General features: G+C 43.6%; 1 protein-coding gene across 1 annotated transcript; it reads right to left on the reverse strand.

Annotated features, from left to right (window-relative positions):
* Positions 1-26,683, reverse strand: Lbr (lamin B receptor). Its single transcript, XM_057770870.1, has 14 exons — positions 26,602-26,683; positions 22,689-22,867; positions 20,515-20,724; positions 17,631-17,714; positions 17,225-17,417; positions 15,537-15,733; positions 12,416-12,470; positions 7,820-8,011; positions 6,809-6,912; positions 5,608-5,733; positions 3,692-3,860; positions 2,184-2,264; positions 1,967-2,089; positions 1-1,677 (listed from the first exon to the last, which is right to left on the reverse strand). The coding sequence occupies exons 2-14, from the start codon at positions 22,851-22,853 to the stop codon at positions 1,517-1,519; spliced, it is 1,860 nt and encodes a 619-aa protein (XP_057626853.1). The 5' UTR covers positions 22,854-22,867; positions 26,602-26,683; the 3' UTR covers positions 1-1,516.
* Between the last annotated feature and the right edge of the window lie 159 nt (positions 26,684-26,842).

A 26,842-nucleotide genomic window follows, 5' to 3' on the forward strand; every position in this document is an offset into this window, starting at 1 on the left:
TGATCAAAACAGCTCTTTATTTTCAACTGAAGTTTTATTACAAAGCTTATCAAACATCAAATTAAAAACAACTTGCACCTGATACCCTATCTCAGATTCTTCTCACTAAAGACAAGAACCCATCTTTCATCTTACTCCAAATTCCCTTGTAAGTTCAGCACATATGTGCCAATACCAGGAGAAAAGCAAAGTAGAAAAACACCTGCTTGAAGACCTAAGTACTAGCAAAACAATGGCAATTTCATAAAAACAGTCTAAAAATTACAGAATGCAGAGTGTCCCTTCATGATCACGGTAATATAAACTATACACTCTAAGCTGGAGAGCAGAATGAACGCTTTGCATCTGGCTCATATATGATGTGTAATCAAATCAACACACTAATTACATCCTTCTGTTTAAGATTCTGAGGACAATGTAGCTGTCAATATAAAACTCTAGGAATTTGCCACTTGTCCTGCTTCAGGACAGTCACTATGAACAAACCAACTGCACTAGAATCCAATGGCTTCAACCAGCTTATTACAGCTATCAAAGTGAAACAGAAAACAAGTTTAAACTAGCTTCTTAAAGTTGTTTCAAGAAAAACCTTTCTAGAGAGTTCTGAAGACATAAAGGATACAAAATAGTACAAACTGTATTAAACAGCAAAAATACTGTTGAATTTTAAGTCAAAAACATATAAAAATAGTAGCCTGAAATGGCAATTTTTCCAACACCAATGCATGTAAAAATATTTAAATAGTGCTGTTACTCCAAAAATATACTTTTTCCTATTTGCAACATTTTATAAAGGCAAACACACCTGCAAATTGAGGTAGCAAAGCCAAATTCACAAACTTTGGATAAAGAAAAATAACTTTCCTATATTTTAACTTTAAATGAACTCTAATTGCTTTACACTTTTAAATTCACATACTTTACAAAACTTAATTTAAAACACTGAAAATGTTTTTGTTTTTAAAAAACTAGTTTCTGACAATTATCTGACATTCAAAAACTGTACAGAAAAAAATCACAAGTCACCATATATTACATAAGTAAGCTATGTATTTACATTTACAAATGCACTCTTAAAGGCTGAGGTCAAGCCACTGCTATGATCTCCTTCCTCTTCACATACACCACCAATACTGGGCTGGGGTTTGCCTGACATATAGAGACAATTCTCAATGTTTCTTTAAGTACAATGAAGCATAGATGTACGGGTTTTTACTTAAAAACCAAATGGCAAAAACAAAAATTGAAAAATACAAAAATAAGACTTCAGATTAAAAAAAAAAGACTTCAGATTTTTAGGGATTAAAACTTTCCTATTAACAAGCAAACTCTATCACCTCTGTACTTCCCCTTATGTTAACTGCTATATAACTATATTAAAAGAGCTACTATTTGGCTCTATAGTCCTGACTCAGAAAAACACTTAGAGATCCTGTCAGTGCAACAACAGCTAGTTCATCTGGACTTCCTCCTGGTCTCTGAGAGGCGTCTGACTTGCGGAGGCACCGAGCGCGGGTCAATAAACATAGGGCAGTATGCGGTAGGGCACGCGCTGGCAGTACTTCTCCCAGGCCAGGCCATACTTCCTCTTACACTGGTGCTCATCCCGGGCTTCGCGGTGGACGAGCAACATGGTGAAGTAGATGACATAGAAGTAAGGCAGGAGGTGGTTAAACCCTGTAGGCGACAACAGCAGCCACTGGATTTATTTCCACCCCGTGATTTTTCCTGGTTTCCCTCAAATGCCAGAAGAACTAGTTTTCTGAATCAAGGTATACCAAGTCACAAACTAAATGTTCCATACAGTCTTCTTAGGAAAGCCAACTCAAAACATTCCCAACACCCTCAGGAGCTAGACACCAAGAAAACAGACCCTGAAGCAGGCAGGAACTCTCACCCTACCACAGCAGCCAGACATGCTCCAACCAATGACATAAGGTGATCAAGTTAGCACTGAGATGCTTACCACATGGGAGGGACCAGGCCAGAGCCATGATGAGATCACCCAAGTAATTGGGATGGCGAACAAAGCCCCACCATCCTGAAACAAGCAGACTCTTCCCCGTGGAAGTATGGATGGTCTTTAAATCTACAGAAAAACAAAAACCTCCTTTAATGACCTCTAAAATGTGAGGCAAAGAAACCTACACATAACAAATCGACAAATTTAAAGAAATCCTTACGTGCGAGCTTTGGATCAGTGGGATTCTTCCGGAATGCATTTTTCTGAGAGTTTGCACAACGGAAGATTACATAGCCACAAACTGAAATTTTAAAATAGTTTCCTGTTAATAATTTAGATGTAATCTAGCATTTAAAATCTGCAATATCTCTTAGAAACTTGTTTCTGAGCCCTAAAGAAATGTCCAGAGTAAAAATAGTCTGACTTCTTGAAAACAACTGAATAAACACACCCAATCCCCAAATGCCAGTGAACTCTTCTGAAATCTCACTCATCACAGCCGGCCAGTGAACTCTTCTGAAATCTCACTTATCACAGCCGGCCAGCCATGCCCACAGGGAATAGGGTCTGAGACAGCAACAGCAGACACTGACTACAGGCTCCCTTGTCTGCTGTCTACAATATGTGCAGTCACAACACAGTTACTTCCTCGGTAAAATACTATAGCACTCTGGTAGATTTAGTCACATTTCAACAGACCCTGACATGGCACTACTATTTGATCTGAATAACAAATACCAAATCTCCACTTGAGTGTCTCTGTAAGACGCAAACTCTTTTGATTAACTCACAAGTGCCACTGACAGGAATCATCAATGGAGAAACTAAATCTTCATGTTAATCAGGTGCTTGAATTTCCTCTTCCATCACAGATACTCAAGTGCCCTAAAACTATTTCACGAATATAGTTTCTATATTCAAGCTAATGTTCCCGTCCACCTCTAGCAGAGATTTTGAATGATCACAAAGGACTAAAGGAAAACCACCTGAACTGGTAGACCTCACAGCAGCCAAGCTGGGCCTCTCTGTCCTGCCCACCGCTTACCTGTGCTGACTTGGCTCCCTGCCTGTCTCCCATCCTTATTTACCCACTGAGTCTCAAATCCCACATCCTCCAGTACGTACAAGCTGATATTCCCCAGAACTGGCTCCCTTTCCACTTCCTGCCTCTGCCATACATGCCCCTTAGTACAGTGTGTGCTCACCTCAGGCCACAGATCTATTACTGTTTCTATAGTAAGACTGAAACTTATATGAAGACCAAAGCTGGGCGGTGGTGGCGCACGCCTTTAATCCCAGCACTTGGGAGGCAGAGGCAGGTGGATCTCTGTGAGTTCGAGACCAGCCTGGTCTACAAGAGTTAGTTCCAGGACAGGCTCCAAAACCACAGAGAAACCCTGTCTCGAAAAACCAAAACCAAAAAAAAAAAAAAAAAAAAAAAAGACCAATTTCATTTTTAAGATCTCTAGAAAATGCAGGCTTTTGAAAGCAAAGAAAAAATTTTCCTAAGCAATACAATCAATCTCAACTGCTTAAACGTAAAAGTAAAGTGTGCTACTGAGAGGACTAGTGGAGCTAGCATGTCTTCAATCCTCTTTGTGAACTTCAGAATGTTCTCAGTACTTATCATAAATTATTTCAAAGCTGTGATCAATACAATGGAGTGTGACAGACAACAACCAGAAACAGCAGACACAGTGCCTTGGACTGAACAGACCTAGCACTCACGTTTCAGAGCAATGATGACGGAAGCCAATGGCCAAGACAAGTCATAGGGATGGCTGACCAGATAGAAGGCCTGAAGGCTGTAGGTGAATGGGACCCACACTAAGTCCCCAAAGGCCAACATGAAGCCAAAGCCATCGTGGATGATGTCCATGGTAGTCAGCAACGCTTCCTAAAATGACAGATGGGAAGAAATAAAAGCCACCTTGAGTTTAAAGGATTTAAAATACTAATTTATGACCAAGCACGTTAAGTGAAGGTACATGAAAGTGTTGAAAGGCAGGAGTTCAGCTGCTCTGGCCTAAGTCACCATGTCTCACCTATCTTGCCGCCTCCTCACTCTAAACTGCAATAACAGACCCCAACTCCTCTCAGGCTTTTGCCGCCTTTGCCCTTGACCCCCGATCTCACTTTCCTGCAGTGGTTCTGCCCCTGCGCCTGGCCAGTTCTTCTCAGATGCTACCATCTGTATTCTAGAAAGCCACTCACACTCTGTGTGTCCACTTACACTCTCCACTGCCTTGTAAGCCTCTCAGTCAAATGTACATGCCACAGTGCCCAGAGCAAGAAGTAATGGGTTCAAAAAGTGTGTGTGGAAAAGCAGTACAACCACCAACCACATCGGGATCATCTGAACTCTCCTATACATTGTCCACAGAAGCAGTAAGCTGGCTGGCAGCATGGTAAACCAATGTTTCACACTCATATATACTCAGTTTGTCAGCAAGAGCACATGTCCACCAGATGTCTCTGGACCAAGATGCCTGAAGGTCAGACTCATGAGCACATCTCTGCACAATAACTATCATAGAGTTCTGGCTTGAAGAAACAAGTAGTACTTTCAGGGCATCTACCCCAGATTCTCATGGAATAAAAAAGTCAGAGGTCCCAAATCTAGGCCCTACAGCTCACACCCTAGATGTCAAATGATGCTTATGCATACAGCTCTGGGGCCCTAAACTCTGCTATGAGGGTCCAAGACAAGATAAAGGTGACTGAGGAGCAAGGGATTAGGGCAAATGAGAACACGGTGACAAGAGTCAAAATGAAGGAGTTGTCAGTGAGAGGAACAAGCATGGGGCCAATTAAGGCTCTAACCCCTGCTCAGGCTCACAGAGCTACAGTTCACAGGACAGTCCTCTCCAAGGCAGGTGCATCTACACAGGCACTCTCAGTTTCCTAACGTGGAAGGACCTGCACTGAAAAGTTCCCAGAAGCCGCCAGATGCTGAGGAAATTATAGGGCGAGGTCTCTCCCTTCTTTACTCCCCCAAGCCGTCCTGCCTTCAGCAGCTGAGGAGAGTGCTAGGTAAAGTGAGCGCTGCATAGGCATGAGGCCCAACTTCAACCCCTGGACTCTTCATTTTAAAAATGAGGTGGCATGCACTTGTAATCCCAGCACAGGGAAGTCAGAGAAAGAGCCTGAAGCCTGCTGCTCAGTCAGTCTAGCCTACTTGCTGAGTTTCAGGCCAGTAATACAAATCATTTTACAAAACAGAGGCCAAAGAGTGACACTGAGATTGTCCTCTGGCCCTCACATGTATATGTGCACATACACCCAATGCTAACAGAAATCAATGTTAAGTGTTTAGACAGCCACGTCTCAATAGAGCTACTGACACACCTACCAGTGTCCATGTGCAGGCCCCTTGAGCCACTACAGCATCACCAACACAAGGCAGAGGCAGGCTATACCACCCTCACTCTGTATGCAAGCAGCTCAAGCTCCCCAGAGAAAAACCAAAGTGCTGACCAAAAGCTGCTTGAGTTCATGGCGTCCAAGAACTCAGCTCTTAAAACTATCTCGTGCAGGCACGGAAATGCACTCCTATAATTCCAACTCAGGAGACGGAGACAGAAAAATCACTTCAAACCAGCATGGACTATTAGGACTGGAAAAAAAAAAAATCAACAAATTACCTCATTCCAGAGGGCATCCACCACGTACAAGAGCTGGAAACTGTTAACCAAGACCATTGCCAAAGACGGGGCACCACGTTCCTGTACTTTCATTTCTGCCAAAAGCATCACCAAGTTAACAAGCACCTGGAAAAGAGGCAGGAAGAAGCCGTTCTCAAAGGCACTCGCAGGGACAAGCACAGCTGAGAAGCCCAGTGCACATCACCCTGACTCGTGTCACACCTGTGCTACCCTTGCCGACATGTGCAGCCCCACCCTCACCATGAAAACACAGTGGAATGATCTGAATTAAAGGATGGTCTTAAGAATGACTCATCAGGGGGCTGGAGAGATGGCTCAGTGGTTAAGAGCATTGCCTGCTCTTCCAAAAGTTCTGAGTTCAATTCCCAGCAACCACATGGTGGCTCACAACCATCTGTAATGAGGTCTGGTGCCCTCTTCTGGCCTGCAAACATACACACAGACAGAATATTGTATACATAATAAATAAATAATTTTTTTTTTTTTTTTTAAAAAAAAGAATGACTCATCAGGCAAGGCGGTAGTGGTGCACGTCTTTAATTCCAGCACTTGGAAGGCAGAGGCAGATGGGTTTCTGTGAGTTTAAGGACAACCCGGTCTACAAAATGAGTTCCAGGATATCCAACGCTACACAGAGAAACCCTGCCTCTAAAAACAATAAAATGAATAAGAATGGCTGATCAGTACATCTTCAAAGCAGTGATTTTGGTCATGGGGGACTAAGGAACCTGCACAGACTAGAAGAGACAAGAAAGAATGGAGCAGTCATAAACTCCTAACGGAATCCAGTAAGGGCCATGGATCTCCGTACAAACAGATCTCCTGTCCTTGATGGGCCAGGCATTAGTACAGGATCCAACTAAGGAATACAGGAGATTCTCAGCTCTGCTGCAATTCTCCAAGTCTGAAACTGAGTCTAAATAAGGGGAAGGAAATAGATAATTCTACATTATCACTCTCCTAGATATATGCAATAAAAATGAAAAAATTCTGTGATGTTCAATAACCCATAATAAGGTATCTTAAACCTGTAAAAAAAATTATAGTAAGAACATATTTTGTGTTAAGACGGAATGATGGAAAACTGTAAGTATTCTTCTTTAAAACTGCTACATTTCCTTCTAAAGACAAGATAAAGTCATACCACTGAATTTAAACAAAACGAAAATAAAAGACATACCCATCCAATCAATCCAGGACGCAATTCACAAAAGTATTTGAGATCAAAAGCACCAATTCGTGGATTTAATTCACGGCCAATGAAGAAATCATAGACAGCATTTCCTGGGAAGGGAAAAGTGTTTGTTTACACAGTCACAAGTCTTTAAATCCAGCTGCTCCCTATTACCAGGTCCAATCTCCCTCAAGAGACTAGAGAGGAGAAAGAAAGGGACAGGACTGGGGAGTCAGGGCTGCCATGCCTCCTGAGGGCTCACGTGACCAGATTCCCCACAACTCTAAGAAACTGGAGGGATTTGTTTTGGTTTGGGTTTTCAAGACAGGGTTTTTCTGTAACTTGCTTTGTAGACCAGGCTGGCCTCAAACTCACATAGATCCACCTGCCTCTGCCTCTCGAGTGCTGGGATTAAAGGCGTGTGCCACCATACCCAGCTCTGGGTTTTGTTTTTGGGTTTTTTGTTTTTTTTTTTTGTAAATAGAAAACCTTTTTCTTTTTCCTCTTTGAGACAAGGTCTCACTACATAACTCTGGCTGGCCAGAGCACTTTATTTAGATCAGGCTGGCCTCAAATTCAGAGAAATCCTCTCGCCTCTGCCTACCAAGTGTTTGGTCTAAAGACATGTACTACCACATCCAGTCCATAGGAGACTTTTTAAAAATAATATCCTAGGTCAGAACCAAACAATGTGCAGCCTGTTTTGTTTTTTTTTTTTTTGGGGGGGGATGCCTTTTTAAGGAATTTACTACTTGCCAAAAATAGGGAGGGGGGGGTAGGGAGGACAAATAGAAACTTGTGCGGCTAGAGGATTTTAGCCATCTAATAACTAAAAATCAATGAGCACTAAATAGAAAAGTGTGAGAAGAAAAAAACATTTAAATTTTGCCTTCATTTTTTTCTACACTTGTTTTCTTACGTCTCTTCATTTCCCACAATTATGCTAGAAAAAAACAATCTACTCATGGCTGCCAATGCTCTAGACACACCCATCCAACACATGCTGTAACTGCTCACCAGAACTGGCAGGTGACAGTTCATCCCTAGGGGCCTTCAAAGAGTGGGCATAGAGAAAAACACTCAGGACCATTGAAAACACAGTGGCTGCAAGTGCAAACTGAAGGAAGTGAGTGTACACATAACACAGTTCTATGCCCCAGAAGAGAGATGCTCCCACGACAGCAGATGTCAGGACAAAAGCGTAGAATCCTTAAAAAGAGAAGAGAGAGAAGTTAGTTAACATCATCATGGGGCTCACATTTCAGTTTATTTTTTTCAAGACATGTCACACTAGGTTGCCCAAACTGGCCTAACACACACACTTTAGCTTCCTGGGCACAAGGAGCTACCAGTCAATGCAGTGTTTTTATGTTTAAGTCTTAATTTCACTACCCATATTATAGTCAGAAATGTACAAATATGCAATGTTCTTCCAGTGCAATCTTCAATGTAAATACTCTTGTGCAGGCTTTCAAAATATTAATATTTCTTTGCACTATGAGCCATCATTACTACTGTTAATTAAAGGAAAGCTGAGGGCTAGAGAGATGGCTCAGCAGTTAAGAGCAATGGTCCTGAGTTCAATTCCCAGCAATCACATGGTAGCTCACAACCATATGTAATGAGATTTGGCGCCCTCTTCTGGCCTGCAGGCATGAAGGCAAGCAGAATACTGTATACACAATAAATAAATAAATCTTTAAAAAAAAAACTGAAAAGAATCTCAAGCCGGGCGGTGGTGGCGCACGCCGTTAATCCCAGCACTCGGGAGGCAGAGGCAGGCAGATCTCTGTGAGTTCGAGGCCAGCCTGGTCTACAAGAGTTAGTTCCAGGACAGGAACCAAAAAGCTATGGAGAAACCCTGTCTCGAAAATCAAAAAAAAAAAAAAAAAAAAAAAAAAAAAAGAATCTCAAAATGCACTACTCCAAACCATCAAGAGTCCAAAGTCAAATAACTAGGTTTTCAAGTCTAATGCCATTACCTATAGTAGATATAAAATTGTAAAGATTTACTTTGGGATCCACTAGTCGGTAATGGTATAAAGATTCAAGTCATATTTTGCCACCTAGAAAATAGATATTAAGATACCCTACCCTCATAACAGAGGCCACAACAAAATCCTAAGAAAACCAAATGTGGTCACCCATACTTGTAATCCCAGCAACCGGCCAGACTAGGCTACATTCTCATGCATAAGCAGCCTTAAACCTCCAGAGGATCCACAAGCCAGTCCACTGGTGTTGGCCAACAGTGTGTGTGTGTATTGGGGGAGGGTAGCAGGGGAGAGCAGTTTTGCCTTTTGTCTAAAGAAATCATTTTTCTGGCAAAAGCTGAAGTGTGTTCCAGATGAAGTCATCAAATTATATTTCAATTAAAAGTCAAATACAGGAAAGTCATGGTGATTAATGAGATTTCTAAGTTTTGGTAGTTAAGAGGGTCATCACAAATCCGCTATCTAAACTTGTGTTTTCTACATACCAAGTTTATTCCAAGGAATAACGTTAAAGTTATGAAGTGGTCAATATAGTTGTTTTTCACTTGATAGCCCATGCAAATTAACCACCCAAAAATTTCTTAGGAATTTCCTTAGTGGTAAAATCCCATAAAAAGAAATCAAGTAATATTAGAAGCAAAAATAAACAGAAGAGGGAAGTTTTTACAAACGATCATGTGCCCAGGTGCAGTGTTTGACCTCTGAACAGACCACACACCCTCAATGGAGACAAAACATGCCTCAGAAAACCCAAACACCCAGAGCAAGAGGCCTGAGAGCAAAAGTAAACAACCCACTTCTGCCCAGACAGCAAGAGACAGAGCATGTCAAAGAGACAGGTTCCACCAGCAAGGAGTTGAGCAAGAACAAAAAGAATGGCCAATACCAGCAAACATGGCCTAAAGTCTAGCACAGAGCTGGCTAGGATGGCTTGCAACTTAGCACTTAAAGGCAGGCAGCCCCGAAAATATTTCTGCTTCCCTTCTAGAATCCAGCAGGATGATTTTAGGTAAGAGTGCTAGGCAAGCCAGAAAACAAGCACCACCCAAAACTAGAAAAGGAGGAAGCCAAACATTGTAAGACTTATTCAGATTGTTCCTCGCTTACAATGGCTGAACTTAGGAAGTTCCCACTGTAGCATGCACAGTAAAAAGACACATTCAGAGCCATACACAAATTGGATCCAGGCTAGCAACATACAATGTTCTCTCCTGGTGCTGGACAATGCAGGGAGCTGCATGATCACACAGGTGACCAGCAGATGCTCTACAGTGGTCTGTGCTGCTAGGAAGTACATCTGCAACTTATGGTATGACCAGGTAAGATGGACTTACAGACGTAAGCACAGTCCTAAACTGAGGAGCATTTGTCATAGAATTCTAAATGAAAACAAAAATCACTCTACCCGATCTAGTAAAATAGAAAATTACTTAATGATAACAACCACACAGATTTCTTAGAATCACATTAGTAGCACTTTATCAGTCTTCAGAGGGTAAAGTTGTACTGAGTCCCTAGCACATATGCTGACCATGGAGACACCTAGACCATAGTTAGGGTCAACATCTGTCCGTTAGGCATGCTCCATGTTATTCCTCCCCACTCAACACAAATGTACCGGTGAGTGCCCATCACCCTAGTGTCAAGTGTATAGTAAACACAACCTAGTCCACAAAGCTACATCCTACCAGGAAAAATCCAGTAAACAGAAGATATGATGTGGGAAGAGATATGATGTGGGAAGAGATAACAATAAGAAAAAAGCAGGCAAGAATGGACCCAAAGCTTTCTCCTTACTTTTTCAATTAACAGTGAATTTCTCCACCTTCCTTACAGCTTCCTCTTATTTAAGAAGCAATAATAATTACAGCTTATGGTGTAAAAAGCGTAAGTAAAGAAGCAGTTTTCAGGCAAAGGGTTGACAGCCCAGAGGCCAGTCAGCTGGCACCAAGCAACCCAGGACAAGAGTGGCTTCTGGGATGACTCGGACACCTCTACCAGAGGCGGCTTTCTAGAACCTCAAACAATGCTCAGGGTGGTAAAATCCTAGACAAATACTTTGAATGATCATAAGCGCTATTTTTGTTGTTGTTGGTTTGTTTTTTCAAGGTGGGGTTTCTCTGTACAATAATCCAGACTGTCCTGGTACTGGCTTTATGTCCCAGGCTAACCTCACACTCAGAGATCCGCCTGCCTTTGCCTCCCAATTGTTGGAATTAAAGGTGTACACCACTACCGCCCAGCAGATGTAAGTGCTATTAAGAAAATAAAATAGTGCTATTAAGAAAATTAAAAGCAGTGGTGGCACATGCCTTTAATCCCAGCACTTGAGAGGTAAAGGCAGGTGGATCTGAGTTTGAGGCCAGCCTGGTCTACAGAGTGAATTCCCGTCTCAGAACAAAAAAGAACAAAAAGGAAAAAAAGAAAAGAAGCTGGAGAGATCTCTCTATGGTTAAAAGTATGTGCTAGGCACTGAAGAGATGGCTCAGTGATTAAGAGCACATACCTGTTCTTTCAGAGGACCCAGGTTCTGTTCCCAGCACAACATAGTGGCTGACAACCACCTATATATACAGGACCCCAACACTTCTAACCTCTAACAACTCCCACATACATGGTGCATGTGGTGGTTTGAGTAAAGATTGGGCCCCATTGACTCATGTGTTTGAATGCTTGGCCTATAAGGAGGGGCACTATTAGAAGATGTGGCCTTATTGGAGGAAGTGTGTCACTATGGGGGTGGGCTTTGCGGTTTCATATGTTCATGTTACACCCAGTGTGGAACACAGTTCACTTCTTGTTGCCTTTGGATCAAGATGTAGAACTACCTCTCCAGCAGCATGTCCGCCTGCATGTTCCCTTGATTTCCATCATGATGATAATGGACTAAACCACTGAAACTATAAGCACGTTCCAATTAAATGTTTTTCCTTTGTAAGAGTTGCTGCGGTCATGGTGTCTCTTCACAGCAGTAGAAACCCTCACTAAGTACATATACATACAATCGGGCACATGCACACATGCATACACACTCTCACACACACCAACAAAAATAAGTATTTAAATAATTAAAAAATAAAGAGGTGAGTAATGGCTGCTCTTCTCAACCTAGGAAACTACAGTTTCCCAGCACCCACATCTCTGCTCAAAATGATCAGAAACTCCAGTTCCAGAGGATCCAACACCCTTTTCTACTCCGGTAGGCACCAGACACAGACAGGGTGTACACACATTCACACATGTAGGCAAACACTCACACACATAGAACAAAAATCTTTAAAGAAGAAAAAAAAACAGAACTAACCAGGCTAGCAGCACACACTTGTAATGCCAGTACTCAGGAGGTTGAAGCACGAGAGCTAGCCTGTACTACAAAATGAATTCCAGGCTAGCCTGTGTGACATACCAAGGCCCCATCTCAAACAAAGGAACAGAGAGCTAGATACTAGGATTAACTGTTTGGTCTGCAAAGCATCTCTCATATTAACTACTAGAATAAGTTATTTATCCACAAGTTCTTCAGACTTCTAAAAGACAATCTACTGTTCAATATCCCAATGAATCAGTGCCAACAGTTTAAAACTGTAAGATCATTAAGTATTTAAGAAAAAAAAATCACCATTTATTCTATACTTGAGTCTTCTTCCATCAACAAGAGGTGTTCCTTCTACAACCTTAAAAGGAAAAAAATATTAAATTTTAATTTAAAAATTAAAGCACATTATCACCTTTCTTACACACTACACATTTAAGTACGTGATCTCCGCAAGAAAGTACCTCACAGGGAGCTGGCGAGATGGCTCAGAGGTTAAGAACAGTGACTGCTCTTCCAGAGGTCCTGAGTTCAAGACCCAGCAACCACATGGTGACTCACAACCATCTATGAGATCTGGTGCCCTCTTCTGACCTGTAGGTGTACACTGTATACATAATAAAATCTTTTAAAAAAAAAAAAAGTACCTCATGGTAGGAAGTACAGCAGTGTGCAATGACAAGCCCTTTGACTCAGAGTTCCCTTAAACATACGTGGTTAGTAATTTCTCAGTGCACCAAGACTACTGCCATAACCACCTCACCAAACCATCCCACACATAGCACAAATCTAGTGTGCTCAGAACTCTCCACTGGGTTCCCAATTACTAACAAAACAGTCTCATATCTGTGAGGCTCTCTTCAAAAATAATGAAAACATGTGCCGGGCGGTGGTGGCGCACGCCTTTAATCCCAGCACTCGGGAGGCAGAGGCAGGCGGATCTCTGGGAGTTCGAGGCCAGCCTGGTCTACAAGAGCTAGTTCCAGGACAGGCTCCAAAACCACAGAGAAACCCTGTCTCGAAAAACCAAAAAAAAATAAAATAAAATAAAATAATGAAAACAATAAAAAAAACAAAAAACAAAAACAGCAGAGGCAGGCGGATCTCTGTGAGTTCGAGACCAGCCTGGTCTACAAGAGCTAGTTCCAGGACAGGCTCCAAAACCACAGAGAAACCCTGTCTCGAAAAACCAAAAAAAAAAAAAAAAAAAAAACCAGAGAAGCTAGTAAGACCCACGGTCTCTACGACTCAATGAACTTCCACACTTAGAACAGTCATTCAAAAGGGAAGCTGCGGAGCGTCAAGGTCCACGTGCATGCTTTTTCACATGCGGGGAAATGAGTATATATGTAAACACTAGTTTAACATGAAGAGGAAAAACCTTTTCAGTCCAGTGTGTGCTGCCAATACCACGTACACACTCCTGTACTATGCTGAGCGTTATCTCCAGCAGGAGACTGCAAACAAGCTTCCCAAGTGGGAATCACCATGGTGAACCCACTGCACATAGCACAGTGATGACCCTGAGAGGGTGGGAATGCTGCTGAGTAAAAGGGCAGCCACATACACCCTCAAGTAGCTCCTCCAAAATGTAGTCGTTCACATTAAACCATCACACACTAAGATAGTATCATCTGCCAGCACCTGTTCATTTGCTGTGGAAGGGGAACCCAGGATAGAAATGTAAAACCTGAGATCACAGGATTGGCGAAACCCCAAGCCATCCTTCTCAGTTGCAGCTGTCTTGTTGGGCTTTAGTCTGACAATACAGATACAGGTTTCAACATTTTGTATGTATCTATCTCTATCACTTTGGTTCGTGTGTACGCATGATTTTTAACCACCAAAGCTAATTTTCCAAATAAATGTCAACTAGTTTAGATAAGCCTCATGATAAATTAATCTGAATCTGAACAGAGCCCTACTGTAAGAACGAGTGTAGTTCCATCATCACAGACGCCTAGGGCAGCCAGTTACAATGAGACTGTACAGCACTGAGTCCGCAGCTCCACCCTAACAGAACTTCCCTTCCAGCTGGCAAAGCTGCAGTCTCCTAAGAATAAGATCTGAAATAAATTATGTACTGTTTAGGGTGGCTCATGTTCTTTGAACATATCTCTAACAACTGAAAGAAGGCTACTCAGCGATGGAAGGGAGTTTAAAAGATACTATGAGAGTCTGAAAAGGACTCAGTGTTCTTACAAAATTGAAAACAAACTTTAATCTGTATTGTTTCTTTTTTTGAATTCATGGAGCTCAGAAGACAATAATTTAAGAAGTTGACCTGAAATGAACACACTGAGGAAGTGCTCTTTTCCCCAGCCGCCTCTACCAAGAGCCAGGCAGCCATCAAGAGCTTACTCTTTCCTGCTGGAATTGGAGGTGTGAGAGAAAGACCGACTATCAACTTGACAAGATCAAGAATAACCTCAGAGCAGACCTCTAAGCAGTCATGTGCAAGTTTTTAGATTGGGTGAAGGTGTGAAGACCCAGCACCACTTCAGGGACTGGGTTCCCAGAGCAAAGAAAGAGGAGGAAGGGAGCTGGAACACAGACTGCTCTTCCAGCTGACCCATGACTCAGAGGATGATTCCCAGCACTCACGCGATGATGGCTCACAACCATCTACAACTCCAGTCCTAGGGGATCTGAAGCCCTCTTCCAGCCTCTAAGAGCACTGCACACATACAGTGTACATATGTACACACAGGCAAAACACCCCCATACACAAAATAATTTTAAAAAAGAAAGAAAAAAAGGGAAAGAAAGCTGAGTATAATTACTCATTGTCTCTGCTCCAAAACTATGATGCAATGACTAGCTGGACTCTCTTGCCACCATTAGTTCTTGATTATAGATGTTACCCCAAACCATAAGCCACAGAAAAAAAAATTTCTTTTGTTAGGTATTTTATTGAAAAAACAAGAAAATACAGGACATTAAAGAAATATAAATATAAATCAGTTTTAAATTTATGCTTAAAAATTGAAGATATAGGCCGGGCGGTGGTGGCGCACGCCTTTAATCCCAGCACTCGGGAGGCAGAGGCAAGCGGCTCTCCATGAGTTCGAGACCAGCCTGGTCTACAAGAGCTAGTTCCAGATATAGGGCACAGAAATAACTATGTTAGTATATGACTGATAGCTTCTATCTTTGAAACTGCTATAAATATAAGCAATAACAAAGAAGTCAGACAAGTTTCACAATACCATGCCCCTTCAGCCAAACCTTACCTTCAGCCAGGATGGAACACACCTTTAATCCCAGCACTGGGGAAACAGAGACAGACAGATCTCTGTGAGTTCAAGGCCAGCCTGGTCTACATGGTGAGTTCCAGGTCAACCAAGATTACACAACAAGAACCATGTCTCAAAAAGAGAGAGACTGGGAGAGAAAAGCAAGAAAATAATAAACACCAAAACCTTACCTTCCCAATTGGGAGAAGGTAAAAGAGAGCTTGAACAAAAAACCAGAGAAGGTAGATGCCACAGACTCTGGTCTCCCACAGTTCATCCAGAGTTGGAAGAGGAGGAGGGAAGCTCAGCAGGCTGGGGTCCTTCTGCCTACACTGCAGCAGCAGCAGGAGGAGGCAGGCAGGCAGGCCGAGCATGATGAGAACTGCACCTGCAAACAACCAGTCCAGTCAAACTCAAATTTCAATCAAATCCATTTCATTGTTAGTCGTATGGGATTTATTTACTTATACTTGTAGGGCAACACTAGGCCTGCTAACTGTTTAAAACCAATCTACAAGGCATCATCAAAATCTCACTCATCTAGGGGCTGAAGAGAAGGCTTAACAGTTAAACGCACTTGCTCTCAGTTCCTAGCAACCACATGGTGACTCGCATCTGTTCTCCTGTGACCTCCCTGGCCACCAGGCACACATGTGATGCACATAAACATGCATGCATATAAAGTAAATCTTAAAAAAAAAATCACCTCTCCCTTATCTCAGGCTGAGGAAATGGTTCAAGCAGGTACATAAGGAGTTCAAACTCCAGAATTTACAGGCGGAAGGAGAGAACTAACCCCAACCGCTACATGAACACTGTAGCATTAGCTTGCTTAATCTCTTTCATGCTCTCTCCCTTCCTTCCTTCCCTCCCCCACCAAACAAAAGAGTAATAAAACATAGTAATTTTTAAACTCCATCTCTGTCACCTCCAATGGGCACACAACCTTGGGCAAGTAAGGAAAGCACGAACTCATCTGAGAGAGCTAACTCTGAAATTTTTATCTCCAGCCACCGAAAGGGCAAGTGCTGAGATCCAGACACCAAACAATAGTCAGTCTGATCTTTATGAGAAGAGGAAACAGGATCTTTTTACATAGCCTACATTAGCCTTGAACTTACTATGTAGCTCAAGCTGGTCTTGAACTCTACAGATCCTCTTTTTTCAGCCTCCCAGGGCTGGGTTATAAACACGAGTCAAGCCTGAAAATAAGCCCTGTAACCTTAACAGACTTTATATCCACGAATTTCTAACTTTAACATATTGTCACATTCACACAACATGTACAGATTTCAAGTGATGCTGGACACCATCTGTGACAGACCACTAGCAAGGGTTGTAACTTACAACAAGCAGAACAGGTAAGTCAAGCAGACTACGGGCTGTTTGGATGAGGGCCTGAGCTTGCACCAGCTTCACAGTGCTCACTAACCCATGGCTCTGCACTGTGCTCCTTGAGCAGCTCATTCACACTGCCCAGTAGGTGGGGAGGGCAGCAGGAGGTTTTATGCTGCAGCCTGACCCTGCTATGAATGCAAGCCAAGCTCTGCCATCTCCCCTCATCACTAACAGAGCTCTCTGTCCCTACAGGACCACCACTACCCTTCCTGCACCCTTCCCAGGACAAAAATATCCTCACCACTCCTTTGCAATTCTATCCTCAAGACCTAATAGCTGAAACATTAAAGAGAATCACATCAACATCCTTTCTACTACTCCATGGCTGTCCCCTGCCAAAGCTCTCAGCTAAGGCCTTCATACCACTGCTCCTTCTCTGGAAAGTTCTTCCCTAGTCTCCCATCTCCTCATCACCTTTCCTGCGCACATGAGAACAACTCTGCCCCCCCTTTCTCCTCCCTAGTGGGTTTTTAACACCTACCAGGTGCTCCTCCAAACTCTAAGTCCTTCCTCTGGGGAGTGGTCACTTGAAAGGTTTCCAAAGATGCAGGTCCTTTGGTAACAAGCTTTTGTTCCTTGGACTCTATTTCTTTGACTTTGACCTCTTCTCTTCTCGGACGAAGGCTGTACTGTGTAGCCATGAAACTGCTTTCTGGTGACAAAATGACTCTTTCCTAGTTTGAATAAAAAAGTATTAAATACCTATAGTTTACAATTAATGCAAATGCTCCTAACTCAGCATCTCTATACAGCTGTGAATGTATAAGAATAAATGTATTAAACTGCATGCAGCCTTAAGGACAGAGTATAACAAATAAAATACAACAATTCCAGAGTGAGTGTGAAGGGAAAAGAAAGAGCGCCCAGATGAAAGAGTACTTTGCTACCTGCTTGTTTTTAAGAGATATGTCATTTCTCTCCATATGTTCGGGCTCCCCATTGTATATATTGATGCTGTTTCCAAACGGCTTCTAAATGGGACATGAAAACATCATAATCAGAACTGTAACTGAATAAAAGGATCACAATGATAACAAGTTACTACTAAAAGGATCACAATGATAACAAGTTACTACAATGATAACAAGTTACTACTAAAAGGATCACAATAACAAGTTACTGCTGGACATAAAGCAGAGACAAGCTAAAAGACGAGACAAATAAATAAAAAGAAAAAAAAAAGACTAGACAAAATCAGCTAGACCTCCTGGTTTTCAAAGGTCAGCTCTTACAGGATAAACTGTGTGCTAGTCTTTTGATAAGGAGTCTCATAATGTAACCAGCTAGCCTTAGACTATGTAGCTAGGGCTGGCCTCAAACTTGTGGCAATCCTCCAGCCTCACCATCCTGCCTGAGTACTGGGATTACAGCTGTGCAGCACCATGTCAGGTTTCAGAGCAAACTTTTCCATCTTTCAAACACTCTCCTACTAATGCTCCCATGTCACTGTGAGATGCTGTAACTTTTCTATGAAAGGCAGGTAAGTCGAAATTGGCAAATTCATTCTTAAGCTAGAAAAAAATGAAGAAAAAACATTCAGTGACCCTATAACAGTCAACAACGGGAAGAGTGGGTACCTGAATTTCATGCTACCTGACATCTACCCTTAATTTTCTCCTTCCTACATGTCCGTCTTACAGAGAAAATAGAAGCAATTTAGCTTACAAGGGCTTGTTAAAATAACAGTTGCAACATTTTCACTCCTCTGTAAACTGTTAACTAAAGCACCACTGAGTCAAGAAGAAAACTAAAATCCAAGCATATCCTTGTGTGACAAAGACCAGCTGACAAATGACAGCATTAACACCATAGTGGTTTCTAGCTCCATGTCTTACCAAGCAACAGAGCATTCGCCATACACTTAAGCTTTACCCAAGTGTCAATGAGCCACTTGTTAGCAAATGACATACCTAAAAGCTATATGCAATATTTCAAGTTCTGAATAATCTCTACTAACCGAAGATTGAACACAGCCAGCCAGCCAACTCTAAACCATGCTAACTACATGCCGATGCCTTCTATTAAATGGATAGATATATGATGACAGGACACTCAACACTGTGAGGTAAATTATTCAGAAAGAGCACAAGCAGGAGTGGAAAGGAGCGGTCCTAACAAGATGTCCAAAGCCGAGGCAGCCTGAAGGCAAACTGGCACACAGACCATGCAGTAGGCTAGGGCTCTAATGGTGAGGGGCAAAGACAATCTGGAGCTGTGTCAACAGAAGAGCATGGTAAAAAGATGGAAGTTTAACAGCACTGTGCAGAAAGAGGAAGCCCGCTATAGTGAGCAAAATACAGTAAAAAAAAATGGAGGTTAAAAAAAAATCTTTGACAGTCAGGGAGGTTGGAGGACTGTTATAATCCTCAGAGTAAAAGTCCAATATGACATTGGAAGAAATGTTCTCACCCAATCTAGCAACAAGCCTCTGTTCTGCATGTCTACCTGACCTAGCAGTTCCAATTTCATGAGAACTTAGTCTAAGGAGATAACCAGATGCTGCAGAAAAATAAGTGTTTAGAATAGTGAAAACTTGGAAAGAAAAACACTAGGGTGCACCACAGAACTGACTTTAACAATAACATCTATATAATTTATTTTGCTTGCTATGTAACACAACAAAAAAGAGAAATATTCCACGGTAAGTTGCTCGCATTATTTTAACACGTTAAAAGTTTAACTACAAAAGTACACATACAGTCTAGTTTTTGATATTATTAAAAGCCTATATGCATTGTTTCCAGAAGAGATAATATTAAACAAATGGAAACAAAGGTATTCTTTTTACTTGAAGTATCCTGTATTTGCTCTACTATCTAAAACAGTAGTTCTCAACCTGCAGGATGAGACAACTTTGACAAACCTCTATCTCCAAAAATATTTACATCACGATTCATAACACTAGCAAAATTAGTTTTGAAGTAGCAATGAAAATAATTTTCTCATTGATGAGCAACATGAGGAACTGTGTTAAAGGATCGCAGCATTAGGAAGATTGAGAACCACTGCTCTAAAATATTCATAAAAAAGCACATTAAAAAAAAAACAAAAACAAAACCAACTCATTGTGCTAGGTCTCTAGGCCCCACACACTTCTACATGCACCATAAAAGTCAGTCCACTGAAAACACCATTTTTTTTTTTTTTTTTTTGGTTTTTCGAGACAGGGTTTCTCTGTGGCTTTGGTTCCTGTCCTGGAACTAGCTCTTGTAGACCAGGCTGGTCTCGAACTCACAGAGATCCGCCTGCCTCTGCCTCCCGAGTGCTGGGATTAAAGGCGTGCGCCACCACTGCCCGGCTGAAAACACCATTTTTAAATATGAAAGTGATCAAGCATAAGGAGGCCAATTAGGAGAGCGAGAATGTCTCTATGACACAGTTATCATTTTATGGCCTACAAGCTATGTCTGTGTTGAAGGAAACATCCTTTAAAAATCACATACAAATAGCACTCCTAGCAACATTCTGAAGCTGCTAAGATAGCTCAGTGGGTAGAAATGCTTGCCTTCATGCTCGATGATCTCAGTGTGACTTCTTATCTCACATAAGGATGGAAGGAGAGAACTGACTACACAACTTCCACATGTGCCCATACACACACTGCATATGTACACATACATACACTGAAAACAAAGAACCAAATTGATATTCAAAAGAACTATACTACTTTATCAAACACTTATATTTGTTATTTCAACAACCAAAAGTGCAAATAATCTGAATAAGCATTTATAACAGGGAAGTCAGGGTAGTTACAAATGAAACAAGTACCAATACAAGCGGAGTCAATTTAACTTGCAATATTTCCCTCCGAGGTTCTTTTTCCTTAATGTCAGCCTGATGGGAAGCAGAGGCAGATCTTCTGGAACCTTTTGGTGCCCTGCCAGGGGATCGGGAGCGTGACCTTGAGCGGCTGCGGCGGCGTCTTGAAGGAGAGCTGGAAGTTGAGCCACTTTTCCTTTGCTTAAAGGATTTTAAAGGCTAGAAAGAAAGAAGCAACAGATGTTTTCAGAACACTACCATCCAGTGTCAGAGTAGAGCTAGAAGACGTCAGTAAGGGCCACTACCTGCCACCATCCATCATCACACAGGACCAGTGGGAACGCTGCAATGATCCCAACTCCTAGGAAGAAACAGTTCTTTCCCTCCTCCGCCAGCTTGGCGGTGTTTCTCTGGAGTCAGTGTCTATCCCACTAGTTGTATATATTCCGCGTAGTCAGGCGGTGGTGGCGCACGCCTTTAATCCCAGCACTCGGGAGGCAGAGGCAGGTGGATCTCTGTGAGTTCGAGACCAGCCTGGTCTACAAGAGCTAGTTCCGGGACAGGCACCAAAGCTAGAGAAACCCTGTCTCGAAAAACCAAAAAAAAAAAAAAAAAAAAAAAACCAAAAAAAAAAAAAGGCATGTAACTGATAACGACTAAAACCAACACGGTTGGACATAACTAGCATGGAACCAATTTTTCAAAAAGTAATCAGCCCTATAGAGTCTCTCTGAAACCCACGTGAGTTCTTAACAAAGCCCATGTTTGATTCCCTTGGCTCAGCTTCTGCTCTGATCCACTGAAAATCACTCCTTCCTCATTTCTAGAAATATGGACCTGAGCAAGGCAAACCCCTGGGCCTCTGTCCAGGTACTATCTAGTGTATGTGGCCCTCAGCTAAGGACAGCATTTACATGTCTTAAATGATTGCTAACAGCATAAAAGAGAAGTCAATGCCATACAACCTGGAGTTGCTTAAGCTTCAGAAATCCCATGAGCCATGAAGCCTAAAACACAGGGTGTGATCCACAGACCATGGGTCCTAACTATTAGTTACTGACAGGTCACAAGGTCCAAAACTGTAAAGTTCTTTTTTGTTTTGTTTTCTTTTTTGAGACAGGGTTTCTCTGTGTAGCCCTGGCTGTCCTGGAACTCGCTCTGTGGACCAGGCTGGCCCTGAACTCAGAAATCCCACTACTTCTGCCTCCTGAGTGCTGGAATTAAAGGTTAAAGGTATGCACCACCACCAGCCAGATCCAAAACTGTGAAGTTCTAAAGACAGAGAGAGCGTTTTGATTAAGTAAGCTCATGCCTGTTGAATACAACTAAAACTCTGCAGTTTTAAGGTATTTTCCTAGAGATTGTTATGCATTTTATGTATGTATTTGTATACCATGGGTCAACATTTTAAAATCCAGGCCCTCAACAGATAGGCTGGGAAGGCCTCAAACCTAGAAAACAACACTCTGATCAAATCACCAGTGTTGAGAAAGGAACTCAAGCCCTGCCAAGAGGTGGTGGCACACACTTTTTATCTCAGCAATTTGAGAGGCAGAGGCAGTAGGATCTCTGAGTTCAAGGCCAGTCTGGTCTATAAAGGAAGTTCTGCAGGGTGGTGGCAGCACACACCTTTTAATCCCAGGACTAGGGAGGCAGAGGCGGGTGGGAGTGGGGGGTGGGGTATCCAGGCCAGCCTGGTGTACAGACAAACTCCAAAGCTACACAGAGAAACCCTGTCTCAAAAAAGAGCAAGTTCCAGGACAGCCAGGGCTACACAGTGATAAAATACAGTCTTAAAGTCAAAAAGAGTAGAAACTCAAGTCCTGTACATAGCTATATCAGAATCAGCCAAGTCTGCCTCCTGTGGACCCTCCACTGACCCAGTCATGCGCACCACCCACAGGCCTCAGGTGTGCTGCCCTCCCACACCTGTTTCCCTGTTACTCCGAGCACTCAACTCCAGGAAACAGTGCTAACAAACATCCTAAACTTGGGGCCCTGTCAAACAGTGCTCACAGCAAACACCTCCCAGGAGGATCAGACTCAAATGGTATGAGCATGCTAGGATCTGCACCCACACTTCATTCCCGCATCCCTGAGCTAAGAAGAGCATGAGTCCAGAAGCCGGAGGTTGATGGGTGCCTTTAGCCCTCAGCCCTGCCGCAAGCCTAAGGTACACTCACCTTGACATCGCTCTCCTTCAGTTCCAGCTCCGTTCCATCTTTGTATTTTACAGTGTACAGCTGGGTTTTGCTGTCATGGCTCAGAATTTCTACTTCATAATAAAGGGAGCTCCCGGGCCATCGACCTCTGACCACTTCACCCTCGGCAAACTTCCTACTTGGCATTTTCTGAAATTAATCTGAACAATTGTGAAGGAAAAAATTCAGTCAATTTACTTTTTGGTTTTTTGTTTGTTTGTTGGTTGGTTTTTTGGAATAGGTTTTTCCTTAAAACACAACTTTGTAGATCTGTTAGCTGGTCAAGATTTCTAGCAGGACAACACAAATTATTATTTGAGCTTCATTTTATCTCATTTGGAATCACTTTGTGGGAGATGACTTAGCCACTGGGGTATAGGAAGTGGAACTGAGAATTAACTTTTGACAATTGTAATAGGCATCAAATTTTTTGTATTACTCAAAATGCTACTCACCTATAGTAACCAAACCACAGAGCACATCTCAAAAGATACTTATTTTTATTTGTAAATCTGCATGTCATCTTTAAAAAGCTTTAAAATGCAATTAATTTCATTTTTTACAAGCTACCTTACTGAAAACAAACTATGAGGCAAACTGGGAAAATTAAAAATATACAGTTAGTATTACTATAACCCACCAACAGGAAGGATTTCAAATCCATAATAAAAAACATATTTGAGTGTTACTTCATAAAGTTTGCATTCTCAGAGTCAAATTCCAAGGGCATGTCAAGTAACTCTGCCAACCACCCATCCAGGCCAACATGTACCTGGCCGTCATCCAAGTTCACTCTCAAGCCTACAGCTGACACCTACTCCAGGTCTAACATTCTTTGCCACTGTTTCAGAAGAGAAACTACAACCTTCAAGAACTGTCATTTACAGGGGGCAGTTTTGCCATCCTTTTAGAATATCAGATGGCTGTGCTCCTAGCTCTAAGGTGGGGAGGTTTCTCTCCTCACTGACTAGCAGATTCACAGGATAAAACCAGTGCCTCTGGCCAGTGCCCTTGATACCAAAATGATGGAGCAAGGAGACAGAAGACTCCTTCAGCTAAAGATGTCTGTCACCTGCTAAGCAGTTCTCCACATATCACCCAAGCACCTAAAGACAAGTACTCTTCACACACTCCTGCCAGGAGGAGCTGGTTATGCAAGGACTCTTGCAGACTGTGGAATTAAGGAGAAAGTTGCATTACCTACCACTCCCAAGAAAGTCTTTCTAAATACATTTCTTCACTGTTAATCGCCTGAAAAAAAAACTTCACAAGCTTTATTTGTTTAGACAGACAGCAGATGAAAGTAAACTCAAGTGCTTATCTGGTGATTAGAGGCACATTACAGACTGCCTCAGTCTCCCTAAAGTGTGCGATAGCATCTTTGGGGTAATGAGTGTTTGGACTTGGAAGGGGAAAGAGCCCAGAAGCTCTGGGAATGAAGCTGGGAGGCAGAGTACCTGCGGGAACCTTGGGAGACAGGAGGGCAAAGGCCCAAGGGGGAGGGGCACGAAAAGGGAAGGTGACAACATCAAGCTTTGTCGATTTCGACACTTAGTTCCAAGCCTCCCTGGACAAAGAGGAAGGAAACGTTCTGGGCTTCCTTCTCTGGTGCCCCCTCTTCCTTCCCAGGCCACGGCAAACCAACCAATTACTAGCATGAGAGTCTCCTACACTGGTCATCCGAAGTTTGAGTAAGTCACAATGTCTTTCTACATGACGATGCCACTCTGGTCTCAAACAACACTTCAAAATCTTGAAGTGAGTACATCTGGGCCTCTGGGCCACCTGCATCTTTAAAAGGGTCCTTGAACAGATTCATCCTGGATCATCTGAAGCATTCATTCATTCATTGTCATTTCTCCCATGCCCTGGACCATCCGGACCTGATCCTACTTAGCTTCTGAGATCAGATACAATCCGAGAGACTTAGGATGGTACGGCCCTAGACTCATCATTTCTCTATTGCACCTGTCAGGCACCGTATTAACTACATCTACACAACAATGAACATACGTCAATGTCAAAGAAAAAAAAACTACTACTTATTAAGTATAATCCCTGGGATACAGAAATCAAAGCACCCAGTAGATATCTGAGCATTAATTTTTCAAAAGTGCCTATAATGTGAAAGAGTCTGAAATTTGATCCTCAGGAAAAGCGGGAGGGAAAGAGTTATTAACTGAGACGTGGCTGGGCCTAGTGACTTTAATCCCAGCATTCAAGAGGCAGAGGCAGACCTATCTCTGTGAGTTGGAGGTCTTGCCTAGTCTGCAATGTGTTCCAGGACAGCCAGGACTATCACACAGAGATCTTGTCTCAAAATAAACAAATAAAAGAACTGAGACTTGATGGTGATATCTGTTGTAATTTGAAAAAAAAGCAGCGAGTGAGAGAAAGACGCCATGGGACAGAGCTCAGGTGGAGGGGCTCTTTATTGGGGGAAAGTGAATGGGAAAAGGGGGGAGGGGAGTGGGGAGACGGACCTCTGAGGATAAGAGTGGCAGAAGAGGAGAGACCGAGAAAGAGAGGGGGATGGGAGGCGAGCAGGGTCCTTTTAAAAGGGAACATGGATGGGCACAGGTGGTCGGTGCTCTGGGTGGCTACAGCTATACCCAAGGTCAGGCCAGTACAGACGCCTCAACACTAGCTATCTCATGGGAGGTGAAGAACCCAGCCTTAAGAGACGATAAAGGATGCGACCGGCAACATGATGTGCACGCCTCTTTGCCCGAGATCCATACACAGCCGTGGAAGCTATGTACTATTGCACTGCAGGAGCGAATTATACCGGAACGGACAGGGGGCTCCAGACACTTGTGCGTGTCCTTATGCACCCAAGTAACAAGATACGGAGACAGGCTTCCCTTAAAGGGTGATTCAGTCAAGTCAGCTAAGAAAGGCTGTTTACTCAACACAGTACCCTCAACCCTACACGGCAGAAATACGGGGATCCTTGGGCGTTTTCCTATTCGGTCAGATTCTTGCTAATTTGAGTGTCATTAGGCACTGAACTCGCACATACAATATATTACTATGTATCAATGTGACAGATTTCTTTCTGCTACTTTGCTCTCGGGCGTTACAAGGGTCTTGAATCATTTCTCCACTTTTCCAAATTCACTGAATGCGGCAGAGAAAGCGCAAATGATGTCTGCCAGCTTCCTCCCTTTAACAGCTGAGCCGGTGAGGCCTGCTGGGCAAAATGCAAACAGGAACCGGCTCGCAGCGTCTATGCCCCTACAGAACCACCCAGAGCGGCTTTTCCCCCTTAAAACCCAAAGGTGCATTTATCGTTTACTCCTGCTCATTCGCGCCCTCCTCCCCGGGCAACGTTCACAAACTAAACCGAAGTAATCGTCCCACTCTCTGGATTAGGTCCCCCATCCCGCGCTTCTCTGCAGCCCCAGATCTACACGTGCTTGTGCACCTGGGCTCCGGCCCTCGCACAGCAGGTGACCGACCCCCAGAGGGGACAACGGTAGGGGGACTCGCCGCCAGCCCGTCCGTCGTCGCCGACGCGGCCTGGAGCAGGCCCTCGACGCCCGAGTGCGCACTAAGTGGCCCTCGAAGCCGCGGGCGGCGCGAGGCCGGCTGTCAGCACGCAGAAGCACTCACGAGGCCTGGGAAAGGCGGGATGGCGTTTCGGGAGTTGGGGCTTCGCCTCCCGGCGGCAGTTAGCTCCTCCCCGAAGGTCGCCCGCCCTTCGAGGGCCGGGACGCCGCGGCGAGCACGGCCCCAGGGCCGTCCGGAGTTCCCAACGCGCGCGTCCGGAGAGGGGGGGGAGGGAGAGCGCAATTCGAAACCCACGCTGTTTCCAGCCCGCGCCGTTCCTGCCTTGCCGGCCGCCCGGGAGACCCTCCCTCCACACGCGGCGGGGACCCGCGCCTCCGCTCACCTGGCCCCGCTCCGGCGGGAACTCCAGCCACCACTCCGGGACACTCGCGCAGCAGCCCGCGGCGGTTCCGAGCGCGACACCACTCGGCCGCGCTCTCGCGCCCCCGAGGTCCCGCCCCTAGCGCGGCCTCCCTGGGCTCCTATTGGTCCCTCGACCTTTTGAATCATCGCCGGCACTGCCGATTGGCCAGGCCCCGTGGCGCGTCCGCGCCCGCTCGTGAGCGTCCGGAGTCCCCACCCGG

The sequence above is a fragment of the Chionomys nivalis genome, chromosome 5 (genome assembly GCF_950005125.1).
Source record: "Chionomys nivalis chromosome 5, mChiNiv1.1, whole genome shotgun sequence".
In the NCBI taxonomy this organism is placed as follows: domain Eukaryota; kingdom Metazoa; phylum Chordata; class Mammalia; order Rodentia; family Cricetidae; genus Chionomys; species Chionomys nivalis.

Excerpts from the sequence above, each read along its gene's own strand:
- Lbr (XM_057770870.1), bottom strand. The coding sequence starts at position 22,853 with ATGCCAAGTAGGAAGTTTGCCGAGGGTGAAGTGGTCAGAGGTCGATGG. Across the intron at positions 17,418-17,630 it reads TATCTCTTAAAAACAAGCAG|GAAAGAGTCATTTTGTCACC; the intron begins GTAGCAAAGTAC and ends TATTCAAACTAG. Across the intron at positions 6,913-7,819 it reads ACTGTCACCTGCCAGTTCTG|GAAATGCTGTCTATGATTTC; the intron begins GTGAGCAGTTAC and ends TTCCCTTCCCAG.